At 36.2% G+C, this 14,956-nt stretch overlaps 1 protein-coding gene across 1 annotated transcript in view; it reads left to right on the forward strand.

The window, feature by feature from the left end:
* MALRD1 (MAM and LDL receptor class A domain containing 1) overlaps window positions 1-14,956 on the forward strand; it is a 285,631-nt gene that overhangs the window by 51,349 nt on the left and 219,326 nt on the right. Inside the window, exons 13-16 of the mRNA XM_009937935.2 lie at window positions 620-740; window positions 12,258-12,410; window positions 12,562-12,667; window positions 13,881-14,251. Of these exons, the coding sequence (XP_009936237.2) occupies window positions 620-740; window positions 12,258-12,410; window positions 12,562-12,667; window positions 13,881-14,251 (751 nt within the window). The remainder of the gene's footprint in view (window positions 1-619; window positions 741-12,257; window positions 12,411-12,561; window positions 12,668-13,880; window positions 14,252-14,956) is intronic.

Below are 14,956 nucleotides of genomic sequence, written 5' to 3' on the forward strand. Positions count from 1 at the left end.
GTCAAGAGAACCAGCAAGTCAAATATAAGGATTCAGCAAACTGAAATTCCAGTTTTGGCCTCTTCATTTTATGTCTCATCTATAAAATGGTCTAAAAGAAATGGCACTCAGTTCTCAATATTTATAAGTTATGGCTGAACTTTACTTCTTTTTATGATCTCCTGAATATTTCCTTATATTTACAAACACTTCCTTACAATCTCTACATTTACTGTGCCATATGTTTTTAACTTCAGCAGGCATAGTACAGATGAACACAGTTAGAGTTGTAAATCAGCATATTTGGTAACCCTGAATAACTTCTTTAAAAAGATGTATAACTTTTAATGGTTCCAGCAGGAAGACAGTTCGTTCAAGCAGTGATGGCTTTTACCAGTTTAGATTGAAACAAGGTCATCCAGGCTGTGTAACATTCCATAGCTAAAAGCAGTTATGGCTTTGACAGTTGAGGAGTAAATTTCTGTCTTTGATCGAATCTCAATCATAGTTTTGGCTGGCTGTTGTTCAGAGTTGGTCATAGGCAGTATTTACTTCCTGAGCAGATTAAAGGAATATATACATATATATATATGTCTTTTTATCATGTTTAATGAGCTAATTTCTTTCTTTGTCTTTACAGATTATTTTAAGAGCTACCATTCTTACAACAAATGCTACTGTTGCTGTTGATGACATCAGTATAACAGAGGAATGTGGAGTAGTGAATAAATCACTTCCAGGTGTCAGCCAAGAAAGTAAAGGCAAGTTCTGTGGTTTTCAATACATTTGTCCATATGTCTGTTATATGTAACTGTGATTCGACAGTCAACTTGAAGATACCTTTAAGAAAGTAGGGGATACTCTGAAGAAAAAGTCCATCTGCTGTAATCAATCATTTGTAAGGAAGACTCTCATCCTGTGTTACGCACTAGCTGCTATAAATAGTTTGCACTAATTCTGCGAAGCCAGCTGTGGTGGGAATCTCTAGATACCACTTACTACGTAGTAGCTGCCCACTTTCACACTTGGACGCACCCAGACTTGTCTGCATACCTGCACTCTGTAATCTTGAAGTGCAAATGGATGGAAATATAAAATAATTGTAACCTTTTGTCAAACTGCTGCTTCTGGTCCTCTGGAAAATTAATGACTACTATTCTAAAATGGCCTGGGCACATACGCAGCCAGTGGTAATACTGATGGGTTATGCCCAGCAGATATCTGAATTTCCTCTGTATTGGAAAATTTAAAGGCGCAATAGAAAACTTCAGTGTTCTGTTTTTAAGGCTTCTCTGGTCTCTATATACTGTCTGATTGATGGTAGCTAGGTATTTGAAGAAACATTAATTTGCTTTAGTTGTTCTCCCTGCGAGTCCCCTGTTTACCCATCAGCCATGAAGATATTACTTTTAGAAGGGAGGGCTTTTTAAATAAAGATCTGTCTGGATAGCAGTATGAGTACACAAATAAGCTAAGTTAGACACAAAAATGAAAAGCTACATGCCATCCCTCTCACTTGTGCTCTTTCCAGAAGTCTACTGAAGGAAAAAACAGTAGCCTTTGCCTTTATGTTTCCCTATTCAATGAAATTTGGGTTGTTTTCTAATGTGTAGTTTGAGATGCTAGTAGCGGCACAACGTCAGACTTTTGGCTGCTGGAGTTTTCATTTAGAGCTGAACAAAGAGAAACCACTGCTACAGTAGAGATATTTTTGTGAAAGGTCTGCTCCTGACTGTAGGGCAAACGGCAAGCTGCTGTACACAGCACCTTGCCTCTGAACTGGAGGATGGCCCTCTAATGTTAAGGGGTTTTTGATATTTTTTCACACAAGTGTTTAAATATTGTGGAGAATAATCTATAATTTAAAAGCATCAGACATTAATATCAACTGTGTTTCTTATCAGTTGTGGTATAATCTAGTTCACTTCATAGGTGATATTACGTTCCATAGGCCATGTACATTACTATGTTCAAAGAACACAAAAATTATTTCTTATAATTTTATATATCTGTTTTTACTTATATTTTCTTTTCTGATTTTTAAGGGAAAAGACAATTTGCAGATGCTAATTCTTCATCTTTTTACTGTCCACCGGGACTTTTTTCATGTGGGGATGGACAATGTATTACACCTGACAAATTTTGTGATTTTACGCCTGACTGTTCAAATAACCGCGATGAAGCCATGTGTTGTAAGTGAAAACTTTAAAAATCCAGGTTGTTAGGCTCCTGTAATTGTGTGTGTTTGTCCTGTTTGTCAGGATTTCTTGACTTCATAAATTAAATTTAATTAACAGTAAAAGCTCTTGAGAAATAATTACTTCATTTTGATTCTGTTCTTTATTTTCTGTAGCAACTACTTCCCTGTTAGCATTAAAACCAGAAAAAAAAAGCCTTTGATTAATTATTTGTAAAAGTTTTGTTTACAGTGCAGTATTGTATTTTGTAACTCCTAAAATGCAAAATATCAGGAAGAGTGTTATACTGCATAAAATCTTAATCCGCAAGATATTGGAAGCTGATTCAGGAAGCCATTATATAATAAACTGAATATTACTTGTGCACACACTTTTGCACACATACTCTTACACATACAATATTACTCCAAAAAAAATAAGTGTGGAAAATACGTTGCACTTGTACAAATTTGGAAATTCTGTGGCACCACTGCGTGAGATGCCTCTTCTTAAAGGGTAGATGATCCTGCAATAAGACCTGAGAAACAGAGAGATAGAAAACATTAAAAATGCACTAGTCAAAAACTTGCATTCAATTTGTGTGCTTTGTATAGTTTATTTTGATAAGAAGATACCACAGCTGGACTGGTAAATAAAGCATCTGTGCACAGACATGGTCAAAGATGTAACTTAGGTTTTGTCAAGATTTTCTGTTCGGAAGTGCTGTGACTCCTGTCTGGGCTATGTGCCTGGGTTTTCTCTGTGTGGAAACTAACCTGTGGGAAAATAGAGGGACGTGGTGCACCTTGGAGTCCCCCTCCACTGTACATTCAAAAGGGAGCTTGGAAATGTTTCAGGGCATCTAATATGCGGCTTCAAAACTCTTATTGATTCATTCAGTTACCTGCTCTGAGTAATAAATAATCACTGTACTTTCCATCCTAGAAAATGAGTCGCTTGCTTTTGTATTGAACTATCAACCATGATATGAACGTCGTGATACATTTTCAAACGGAGTTGCCTTGAGTAATATTTAGTACAGGGTTGTTGTTTTTTTAAATAGAGCATGATGTTTTCTAGCATTCCCACAAATAAGAGAAATATTGTAGACAAGATCCTTATGGTATTTTCTGGCTGTGCTCTGTTATGCATAGCAAAGCATAAACTTCTTCACAGGTGCTAATACCATCCAAAATCCATGCTTATCTTTACAGTTTTTATTAGGAAATTTCAGAGGTGTTGCTCAGAAATAATAATCAGTTTGACTTTTAGCAGATAAAATAAATAATTACAGCTTCTATTTGTATTCATGCAGTTTCTCTACAGTTTTAGTACCCAGTCTTTCTTGGCTAGAGCACTGGTGTCCAGTGTCATAGCAATTTAGAAAGATTTGAATCCAAAATATACAGAGCTTGAAGTTAGGAAACTGCATTCTGTTTTATCAGGCAACTGTTTGTTTAGCTAAAACCTGAAGTAACTCCTAAATGTTCATTAGACAGAATATCTTTCCTCTGTGGGCCAGAGTTATGATGGGGAAAAAATTCTGCTGTTACCGTGAAATAGTTGAGGTCAGAATGGATCTCTGCAGATCACCCAGTTAAGCTCTCCCGCTCAAAGCAGGGTCTACTGGAGCAGGATGCCCAGGGTCTTACACAGTTGGATTCTGAATATCTCAGAGGATGGAGACTACACTGCTGCTCAAGGCAACCTGTTCTAGTGTTTGATCACCCTTACACTAGAACAATAAGAAGTGCCTATTCCTTCTGATCATTTCACTGGGCACCACTGAGAAGAGTTTTTATTTCTTTGCTCCCTCTCTGCCCATGTTACATTAAAACTCTTCTTACACTCTATCGCATTTTGATTTGTTTCACCTTTTTTGTACTTCTCTTCAAAATGTGCTTACACATCCTACATATTATTGGGTTACATTAATCTAGATTGTTCTCTCCTTACCCTTGTTAAACTTGGGCACTGGGATTTTGTTCTCTGACCAAATAATAACACTTCCAAATCAATAGTTTAATTAAAAACATTCTAAATATATGCATACAACTTCTCTTTCACTGCTCTGGGAATGCAGATCATAGAATCACAGAATTGTTTGGGTTGGAAGGGACCTTTAAAGGTTGTTTAGGTCAACCTCCCTGCAATGTGTAGGGAGGTCTTCAAGTAGATCAGGTTGCTCAGAGCCCCATCAAACCTGACCTTGAATGTGTTCAGGGATGGAGCAGCTGCCACCTCTCTGGGCAACCTGTTCATTGTAAAATATTTCTTCCTCATATCCAGTGTAAATCTACCCTCTCTTAGTTTAAAGCCATCACCCCTTGTCCTATCACGACAGGTCCTGCTACAGTTAACTGATAGCTTTTAATCAAGAAAACTAAAATCTGCTTCTTATGGTAATTTATATTTCAAAACACCCTTCTTTTTAGATATTCAGCCTGTGTTTCCATTTTAACATTATACCTAAAAATGAAGACAAATCTCCAGTTAAGTGTTTAACCAGTCCTAGATTATCCTTCATCAAAACTTCCTGTATGACAACTGATTTTCTCTTTCTTTTTTCTCTAATTATATAATTGAAGAAACTTTTATTTTACACAAGTCTCACTTGCCCAGATGATCCATTAACAATGCCATGCTAAGGGCTAAGCTATGGAGCTGCTATAAGTATATTTATGGTGATCTTTGTTCTAAAGATGTTTCTTACTTACAAGTAGTCGTACAGCTGAATTGGCTCAGTGTGGGCTCGCACCGGGACTTGCAATGTGGGAAGAAGAATGCAGCTACACAATTGTCTCTGCAAGTAGTTTCGCAAGTTGACTGTTTCCCAGCAATAAACCTGCCTTTCAGCATGTTATCCTGGTAGTCTACAGCATTAGAATAGCTCTTATAATTTTTCTCAAATGGTATTTCACCATCTTCTTGCTTATGTAGTGCACCATTACTTTCTACATTTTGCAATCGGATGTAGGCATTTAGTTTTTCTCTGTCACTCTTCCTAATTTCTCACCTTGGCTAAGCACAGATGTTTTGTTGTCTTGACCACCTACAAGTACATTTTTCCTGTCATTAACATTAACTTTTTTTCCCCATGATGTTCCATCTGCTAGTGATTGTATGCTCCTTAGCCTTTTTAATATAAGATTTTCCTCTTGGTACCAGAAACAGGTAAGGATATTACATGGGCTTAAAACATCTTTCAAAATACTTTTCATTTAAATCTTTTTATTTTAAGTTTCTGGAAGATGATTTCCTTAGATGCGTGGGTCCGCCAAGTCCACTGAACAAGCAGGGTCTCCATGCAATTTTCTCATCTCACAGCATCAGTCCTTGAGTTATCTCTTGATTTCACTAGCTGTCAGATGAGATCTTCACTCTGTCAGGGCTAGAAAAATTCAGCTGAAGATCTCAACTTCTTGGACTGTCTTTCTTGTTTCATTGTAGGTATCTGAGCTCCCAGTTCTTGCAAGAAACTATCTTTGTTAATTCTTTTCATATACCACACTGTCAGTGAATTTATTTGCTCCACTATTGTCTTGGAACCACATTTGTGTTCTTGATAATGGCGCATGATGATCTTATTTTTTCTTCCGGGTTTCTAGCTGCATTTTACAAAAAGACATGTCCTGGACTGAAAAGTCATTCAAATTTATCCCAATTATTTGAGAACAGTAAAAAGAAAAAAAAAAAGCTATTAAATGTTCTCTTTCTTGAGTGATGCAACTCCTGACTATTAGCTCAGAGCTTTTCTTCTATAGCTGAAGAATTTACGATGGCTATAAAGATATTATGCTTGACTTCCATGCATTAAAGCAGAAGAGAGAAGTGATTGTGTTTTTCAAGCTGCAGATTTAGCGCAGTGACCTGACATACCTACCACATTTTGTGTTTGTGCTCTGGAAGATGAATGTACAGTATAATTCCAAAGGTCTGCATCCTATACATTTGTTAGAGTCTAAATGCTCACTTTTCCAACCTAAGAATGATGATAAAGATATGGGGAATAAAATCAGATTGGAAAGTAATCTGGTGATTTGAACATATTCCTGCTATTCTGTTTGACCTTTGGCAACTCATCCCTCACACTCAGTCTGTGATTTTTTTCGGTGTTTGCTTATGGTGTGGATTGTCAGGAATGATTAGACAATTTTATACATAAAATAAATATGAAATAGTTTACACTGGGATAAAAATGAAACATATACGTACAATATTGTTCTGAATTTATGTCTTTAAAATGAAATATGCGTTTAATAGTTATTATTTCTGTGGTGTACAACCTAGGGCAGCATAGGCATGCTAAGGCTAGTCTTAAAGTAATTCATAAAATGGACATAATCTATTTGCTAGTACAGAGTTTTATGTAGCTTAATTTGAGTTGGAAGGCAAAAAACCAGAATGATGCATGTATTATTTCTTAAAAACTATTTTTGTGGCATAACTATTTAACTACAAGCATTGTAGGCTTTCTAATGGCTACATCTCTATAAGTGAAAAAAAAATTCATTAATACTATAAGAGACGTCCCCCATATTACTCATTACTAATCTTACCAAACGTAAAACTTCTCTGTAGTTATAAAGTACTCTTCCAAAAACCTTGGTTTTAGAGTCAAATTCTCGTATGCCAAAATGTCTGTCTCATATGCTTGCTATGCCTTCTTTTCAGCCAGAAAAAAATTAGTTGTTTTTAAAGACACGGCCAGGAACAACAGCCAGCTCATAACAATAGACTAAAGTTCAAGAAGTGAAAAGATTTTCAGCTTGTAGATTGGAGAAGGGTCCAAAGACTGGAGGTGCATAGACAACTGCATTAGGATCGGTTTGTGGAAGTTAAATTGGAAAGGGGTCAGATGAAAATGCCATCTACAGAGAGAGAAAACCACCTTTGACTGTGAATAAGGAAAGACTGAAAATGCTGCATTGCTTGAGCTTGCTGGTGTGGGAGAGAAGTAACCAGGGGGCTGGAGGAAAACAGGGCAGGAAGGACCTGGGCTGCTGTAGTGGAAGGATTAAGACTAGCTGGTCAAAGAGCGAGTGATACAGTGTCAGGAGAGATAACAAAACTGAAAGATTACAAGATTGGTAAGAGACAACAAAACAATAACAGAATGGGAATGAAGAATACAGAGAGTGATGCTTTCGGAGGGATCAGTATAAGCGTGGCAGTATGTGACAGAGAACCGAGACCATGTGAGAGGACCCAGAGCAAGGAGCTGTCTGGGGAAATGAGGAAAGACAGTGTGAATTTCCATCTTGCCAGTGAGACTAGGACTGAGATAAGGGGTCAGAGAAGAGCAGTTGTGGAAAAAAGGGGAAATAGGCTGTGGAAAGGAAGAACATTGAGGAAAGAGCAAGGGCATTTTTCTGCTGGAGACCACGCACACTTTCAGAATTTCTACAGAAACCAGAAGTCATGTGTCTACTTCTGTCAGTAAATTACTATGTAACAATTTTGGGCAAAAAAATACATCTCGCTTTTGTGTAGTTACTTCTATTCAGTTTCTTGCAAATTATGCACTGTAACAAAAAATATTGCATGAGCTTCAGTGGCAGAGAACACAGGGTAAATAAAAAGATGGCCTGAATAATGACAGTCAGATCTTATTTTTGTTTAGTTCAATAAAACCAGGAGCTTTCCCCATCAATTTATATAGGATGAGTATTCTAATGCACATAGACAGCCAACCACTTGATTGTTCAAGAATGCATAAATTTCTCTTATTTTATTTCACCTGGACCTGGGTATCCAACAGCCTACATCACCAGATCATTGTGTTACGAAACATAATTCTCTTCAGACTTCACTGGGACTTTCGAATGGAGGAAAGATTTGGACTTAATTTGCTTTATATCCAATGAAAATGCCAGTCAAATATAATTTGATTATTTAGGAGGCTTTTATTATTTTAGAACTATTTCCCATGTCAACACACTGTAATCACTCTCATTCAGAACCTGAGAAGCATTTGCAAATGACAGTATCATATGAACTGAAAGATTTCCGGAAAGTGTCATATTTAATAAACCAGTGGTTTGGGATGCTATTTCACTTAAAAATCCTGTTATGAAACTGCCTTCAGTTAGATGATTGCATATCTGCCTCACTGCACAGAATGGACTGCCATCAAAATCAGGGTTGTGTAGTGAAGATTATTTTCATATGATTATTTAGAAAATGAAATTGTAACAGTTGTATGTGACAGTACAGTTATTTTTTGTGGGCAATATTTAGGTCATATGCAGGGTTGATTAGTCTTGTGTGTGCACCCACAGAATTTGATTTTCTCTCTGTAAAAATCTCACTCTATGCAAGTCCTACAGCTAAGCTAGTGTTAGGAGACACAGAGTGCAGTCTCCTTGTTAAAAATGTAGTGTACATGGAAATCACAGAATTTATTTATTACAAAATCTTTTCCCTCTGCATAGTTTGACCGTCTGATGTGCAAAACTCTTCCTCATTTCACAAGAGGTATACACCTATATGTTATATACATGTAGTATTTGTCTGTTACTGAAAAGCCCACATGACTGAAATCATGAGGAGGACAGTTGCAATTTCATGGCTATATAAATGGATTTCCCAGGAGAAATTAGTAGAAAAAAATGTTCTGGAGTGCTTTGTTTCCTGTAGCCATCCTTAGTGGAGACTACCACGTCGGCCTGTCCTAAACAATTGTTAGATTTAAACTATGATTTTATATATATGAGAATATCATCATGCAAATTAGATTAACATTCAGATTTTACTCTAAACATTTATGTGGAAGTAGTTTCCTCCCTCACCCCCCCAAACCGCAGCAGACAATACTTCGAGATGGAAAGTGAGGGAAAGGGGAACCCTGGCTAGGATTTTCTAAAGATCAAACTCATTCAATCTTGAAGTAATGACTTGTATTTTGCCTTTTTTTCTGGTTAGCATCACTTATTACTGATGAACTTTCACAACGTTTTTTTAATTCAGCACTATTCAATTTTTTACTGTAGAAATTATGTTGGTGTATTTACAAAGTACATTGTTGTCTGAGTATGTATTTATCATGACATTAGAAAATAGCAGCTATGATGAAAACTGTAAATATGGGAAGACAGATACAATACTTCTCAATGTGTTTGTATTATAAAGGGTGTTAAATAAATTATTAGAATAAGTATGTCCATAGTTAAGCTTGTTTGGGTTCCTAGATTTGAACTTTGACACCTAGCTGTAAGTTCTTGAATTTGTCTTAAAATTACTGATTTTTAAAAAAGTTTATAATCTATTGGCATAGAGCCTTTCTAAACAACTTCTAAGTAAAAGAAAAAGTAAGCCAGCGATGATAATGCTATCTCCTGATATGGATTTTATTTTTATGTTAGGCTTTTCTCAGAATGGTGCATTCTGCATAAACAGACGTGTTGAGAGACAGGGAGAGATTTTGGGGGGGTGCAGAGATTGAGGAACTTGCAGTCTAATTTTCCTAATTTCTTGTTAGGCATTGTTTAGCTTACAGAGAAGCTGCACATCTGATTTGCAAAGGCCTATGAGTGAAGCTCCTTGAAACAGAAAAGGATAAAATCACTTTGCATAAGGACCTAAAATCAGCAAGAAACCTGGAGTTTTGTGATAAAAAACCAGCTCAGAGAAAACTAAAACTGCTGAGAATGTACAGGCAGCTTTCTTATAACATCAGTAAAGCCAACTATCCTTAAATGCTATGCTCACAGTATTACTCTGGTTCCTTTATGGTTATTGAGGGAGTTTGTTAAAAAAGATGCTAAAAGGAGCAGCAAAGAGAAATGCATCCATACAGGTGACATGGATGCTATCAGAAGTAAACAGCATCAAACAAATAGCTGAAGTAATGTCCAAATGAAAAAGGTAGAAAAGATCACACACTTTGGTGGGTTAAATGTCAAAATCACAGTAAGGATGACAAAAAAACTGTAAGAAAAACTAGCAATAAATTCCTCAAACACCTGAGGAGCAGAAAGCCTCACAGTGTGTAGGGCCACTTGATGGTTAGAGTATTAAGAAAACTAGCAAGAAAATAAAGTACTAGCAGAGAAGGCAGATTAGCTTCTGTGCGTTCACTGTGAAAGAAACTATGGGAGTACCCGAACAGCTGCCTGCCTTTCTGGATAATCTGAAATGGAAGTGCCAGTCAAAGAGGTTATGGGACAATTAGGTAACTGAAATGTTAACAAGCATCAAGAACTAAGTGCATTTCACTCAGGCTCTACCAGCCTGCTCTATTTTTGTATCTTCCCTAGGTGTTCAATCCTTGGTTTGAGATTTAGTTGAAGGCTTCAGGGTTATTTTATCTCTGTATATTCATCCATGCTTAAGCTAAATCTATCGTCTGGTGCATCCTTTCTTTTATGTTTTATCTCTGTTACAAGTTACAGATGCAAGAAGTCTGGGCTTAGACTTAACAGTTTCATCTTGTTTATCTGACTCTTTTGGTGCAGTCATCTGTGTCCAAGATTTGTCATGTTCTTTGTTGCTGTTCTTCTGGGAATATGGGACAGTTTCTTCCATCGAGCAAAAAGCAAATCAGAAATAGCTCTCCTTATTCCCTTATTGTTATGTTCTGTTGGTGGATTTTCAGTCATTTCTGTCATACCTAGGTCCTTGAATATTTGCAAATATATTTTGTCTTCATTTTATTCTATCAAAACTTTCTATCAAAAAATTTCTTCCTTCTTTGTTTTTTGTCACATTTGATCTACATCATTTTATCATTGACTTTTCTGGCCTGCATATACCATATATATGTATAGTGAACTCGTATTTTCTTTGGTCTCTTAAGTGTTATTTGGTCTTCAATATTTGTGGAACAATTTTTTTTTTTTTTTTTTTTGAAACAGCGTTGCCAGTTGTGGATTCCTATGAGTTTTGCTTAATAATCCACAAAATCTTGTCTTTTTAGAAGCCCTAACCAACAGTAATATTAACTCGCCTGGCTAGTGATATTTTCATTATTTCTAATGAACAATGTATAACTTTGTGTGACACAGTTCTTAGAGAAGAAAAAAAATTTAGCAAAAAACCTCCTATATCTTCCATTCTTCCATAAATAAACATTCATGTAATCCTATTCACCACAATACTTCGTTTGATTCAGAAATTTGCACTTTCTATACCATAATGATATGGCCACTGGAAGCTGTGATAAGATGTTATAAAATAATGGTAGAATTCCTACTGTCATGTCTGATTTTATTTTTAAATTTCATCTATGTATATAATTAATAAAGTATTGCTTTAAAAAATCTTGAAATTATTTTCTTAATGTTTTCCATTAAAAGTTTGTAATAATTACAGGACTCAAAAATAAAATTCTGTGATTAAATGAGGATTTTTTTAAAAGTACAGAAGAAGTAAACCTGATGTTCTTCATTTTAGCATATTAAATATTTATATTTTTACATTTATTCGTACATGACACCCTTCGAATCCTTCATTTATTTTGTAATATACACATTTTATAAAATATCACTGTTCTTTTAAAGGAAAAATTGAAGAATGCAGCTGAATAAATTTTTCAAATCTTTCTCACTGCAGTAGTTTTGTTTCAGAGATTTTGTCTTTTTACCAATATCATGGTGTCTCCGTAATGCCTGATATTTAACTGAATTCCTATTATTACTAGAGGAAGGGTGTTGTTATCGTGAACATACTTGCTGAGATTCAGGAAATAAGGGATTTGATTTCTGGCACCAACATCAATTCCTTCAAAGATTTTGCAGAAGGCTTGTTACTGCTTTGTGTGCTTTGTATTCTCGCTCTGTAACATGAGGATCGCAAGGTCTGTTTTCAGCACCTCCTTGCCCGTTTTGCGTGCTTTGGAGTGCCTTTAGAGGGAAGGACTTTGTTTACCGGATACAGTGGATGTAATGATGGCTTGGTTGTTCCTGTGGGACTGCTGTTTTACCCAACTGTTAGAAAGCAAATACCCCACCCTGTGCTCTGCCTCCCCACACTCCTTTCTTAGACTTCTTTCTAGAATATTGGTGATGTATTAGAAATATTTTATTTCCTTTTCATACTCCAAAGCTTGTTTAGTGATGTAATGTACAGAGGTAAAGTGAAATGTCTCTTCCCTCATTTCAGCTGCTGTATGTGACTTTGAAAGAGAGAGCTGTGGTTGGATTGAAACTGCAAACGCAGATGATTTTGACTGGGTAAGAAGTTCCAGTAGTGCTCTTGCACCTGCTTTTCAGAAGCAAGCTCCTCCATGTGATCACACCTACAACAAATCCGAAGGTAAGACAAGCCAGGCCTAGAAACAGAGAAGTGGCATAGACATACCTGCTCTTCAGTTATATTTAAAGTGGAGGCCATGAATGCTTTAAAAATCTTTGGAAATGCTTTCTTTCTTCAGTCTGAAATGTTGTTTTCTGTTTTGTTTTGATAGGTCATTTTATGTTCATTCTGAAGAACAGCAGTAGCATTTCACAAGTAGCTCAGCTACGAAGCCCAAAGTTCAGGCAAACTGGGTCAAATTGCACATTGTCCTTTTGGTATGAAATAATTAAGATTTAAAATTCACGGATTATCTCGCATTGCTTCTCTTGGACTGAAATTGAGGTTATAGTCTGCAGTAGACACACCCTCCTCTGTAGTGTTTATTTCTTTTTATTCTTTAACCATATGGTCTTCATTATGAACAATATGCAGAAATAAGATCAGGCGCCTCGAGAACAGAACTGAAACATGGGATTTCTTTGTTGTCAGAATTTGAGAAGATTATATTAAAGGATTGTGTCTGCATATACACAGACAAATATCACTGTCATCTTGCCAACATTTCTACTTCAGTTACGGTATTCTGTTCAAGAACAGGAAACCATCCAAAAATCTAGTAGCTCCTTGAGTCAACTACAACACCCAAAATTAGACTGTATCATTTTTAAGTGAAAGCTCCGGTGGAAGAATTGGAGTTTTGCTTTCAATCCTTTTTTTATGTACATAGCAAAAAAATCCACCTTTCAGTTATTGTCTTGTCTCAGTTCTGTGCAGTCTTGTCATAGAGGAACAGAAAAGGTAAACTCGTGATAATTTGTGTGCTAAGGTCAAAAGTGGCACTACGGTTTAAATAAGTATTTGGCCTGACTTTTGTATTATTAAGTGCAATTTCTCTTAGTAATGTCAAATACGTTTACCATAGAAAGAAGAAATGTCCTTTTATCAAAGACTGAAGACTTGAATTTGGTCTGGAAATTAGAAGTTATTGGTTCTGTTCCAGTTTCTGTTCCCAGTTGTGCTGTGTGATTGCTCACCTATGCATATATGATTTTTGAACACTTTGAGATTTTCCAGAAATGCTATACAAATGCAACATGTTAACAATAACTAGCATAGGAAGAAGGTGTGCTTTTACATTCAGTAATTATTCTGGTTTTCCTTTTTGAATTAAATTTATAAAAAATATATTATGTATCTGAGTAGGCAGTATTCGTTGCTTAATATGAAAGCAAATGTGTCTCTTCAGTTATGGGTTATAATTTAATGAATTAGGCTTCTTCTTTTATAATCTTCCACTCTTTAAACGAGCTAGACTGATACAGCACCCTACCCTACCATCATACGGAAAGTGGATTGAATTACAGGGAAAACAGGCACTGTGAACTTCCTGTATTTCACAGATCTGTGACAGAAAAGATACTGGCCATTATACTTGATGTGGTCCATTCTTATCGTTTGCACCCTTAAATTATTTTTTTATCATTTTAGGTATTACAATTATGGACAGTCAGTTGGAGCAGCAGAGATGCAACTGCTTGTGGATGAGCTGGAACAACAGCCTACTGTCCTTTGGAGGGCATATTACAACGAGGGAGATCAGTGGTTGCAGGCAGTCATTCAGCTTGGACGCCTTCCACATCCTTTCCAGATATCACTTCAGAAAATCAGTCTGGGTTTTTATGATGGTGTCTCAGCAATTGATGATATTACATTTGAAAACTGTGCTCTTCCACCTCCAGAATTAAGTTGTGAAGGTCCTGGTCGTTTCTGGTGCAGAGACACAAAAGCATGTATTGACCGTTTATTGGTCTGTGATCTGGTGGATGACTGTGGGGATTCATCAGACGAAGACAACTGTAGTAAGTACTTTCCATTATTGCTTACTTTACACCAAACCAAAATTTACTTGCCAAATTCATCACTGGAGTTAAGTAGACCAGTACTGTTACAGTCTATCAGAGTCCCAGCCAGTGATGATTCAACTGAATATAGTCACTGATGAAAGAGACTCTGAAAATTTTTAACTTAAATGCATATGATGAGTTACAACTGAGGGTAAATGTAGTTAGGTCTCCTTTATTCGAACAAGTCTTATTTCTTTAACTTTTGTAAAACACACATACACATCATAAGTTTATTTTAAAAGAGAGAATTCATAGTCTGCCAGATCATTTGTGTTAACATGATGTCTTTTGTTACAATGATGGAAGTACTGTGGAGGATGTATATGGACTGAGAGGAGCGTATGTCCCGTCTAATTTTGTGACCTATAACTCTTTCTCTCTGGAAACTGTTAAAATATCTATACTAGAATATATCAATCATGCTGGGCATAAATGTCCCTTTCAAAGAAAGAACTTGTAAGAACAGAGAAAAGCTATGAGTGGTTCACATTTCTGGCAGTCACCTTGCAGTGTTGAAGGGTGCTACTGATGATTTTCTCCCCAAAGCATACATTCATCGGTTTTAAGAACTCAAGAACATTAATATAAAATAAAATTAACTGGCAATTGCTTTATCACATCCTGAGGTAACTAAATTATGCAAATCACAATGAGTTTGAG

Source organism: Opisthocomus hoazin, chromosome 4, assembly GCF_030867145.1.
Source record: "Opisthocomus hoazin isolate bOpiHoa1 chromosome 4, bOpiHoa1.hap1, whole genome shotgun sequence".
Classification (NCBI taxonomy): Eukaryota; Metazoa; Chordata; class Aves; order Opisthocomiformes; family Opisthocomidae; genus Opisthocomus; species Opisthocomus hoazin.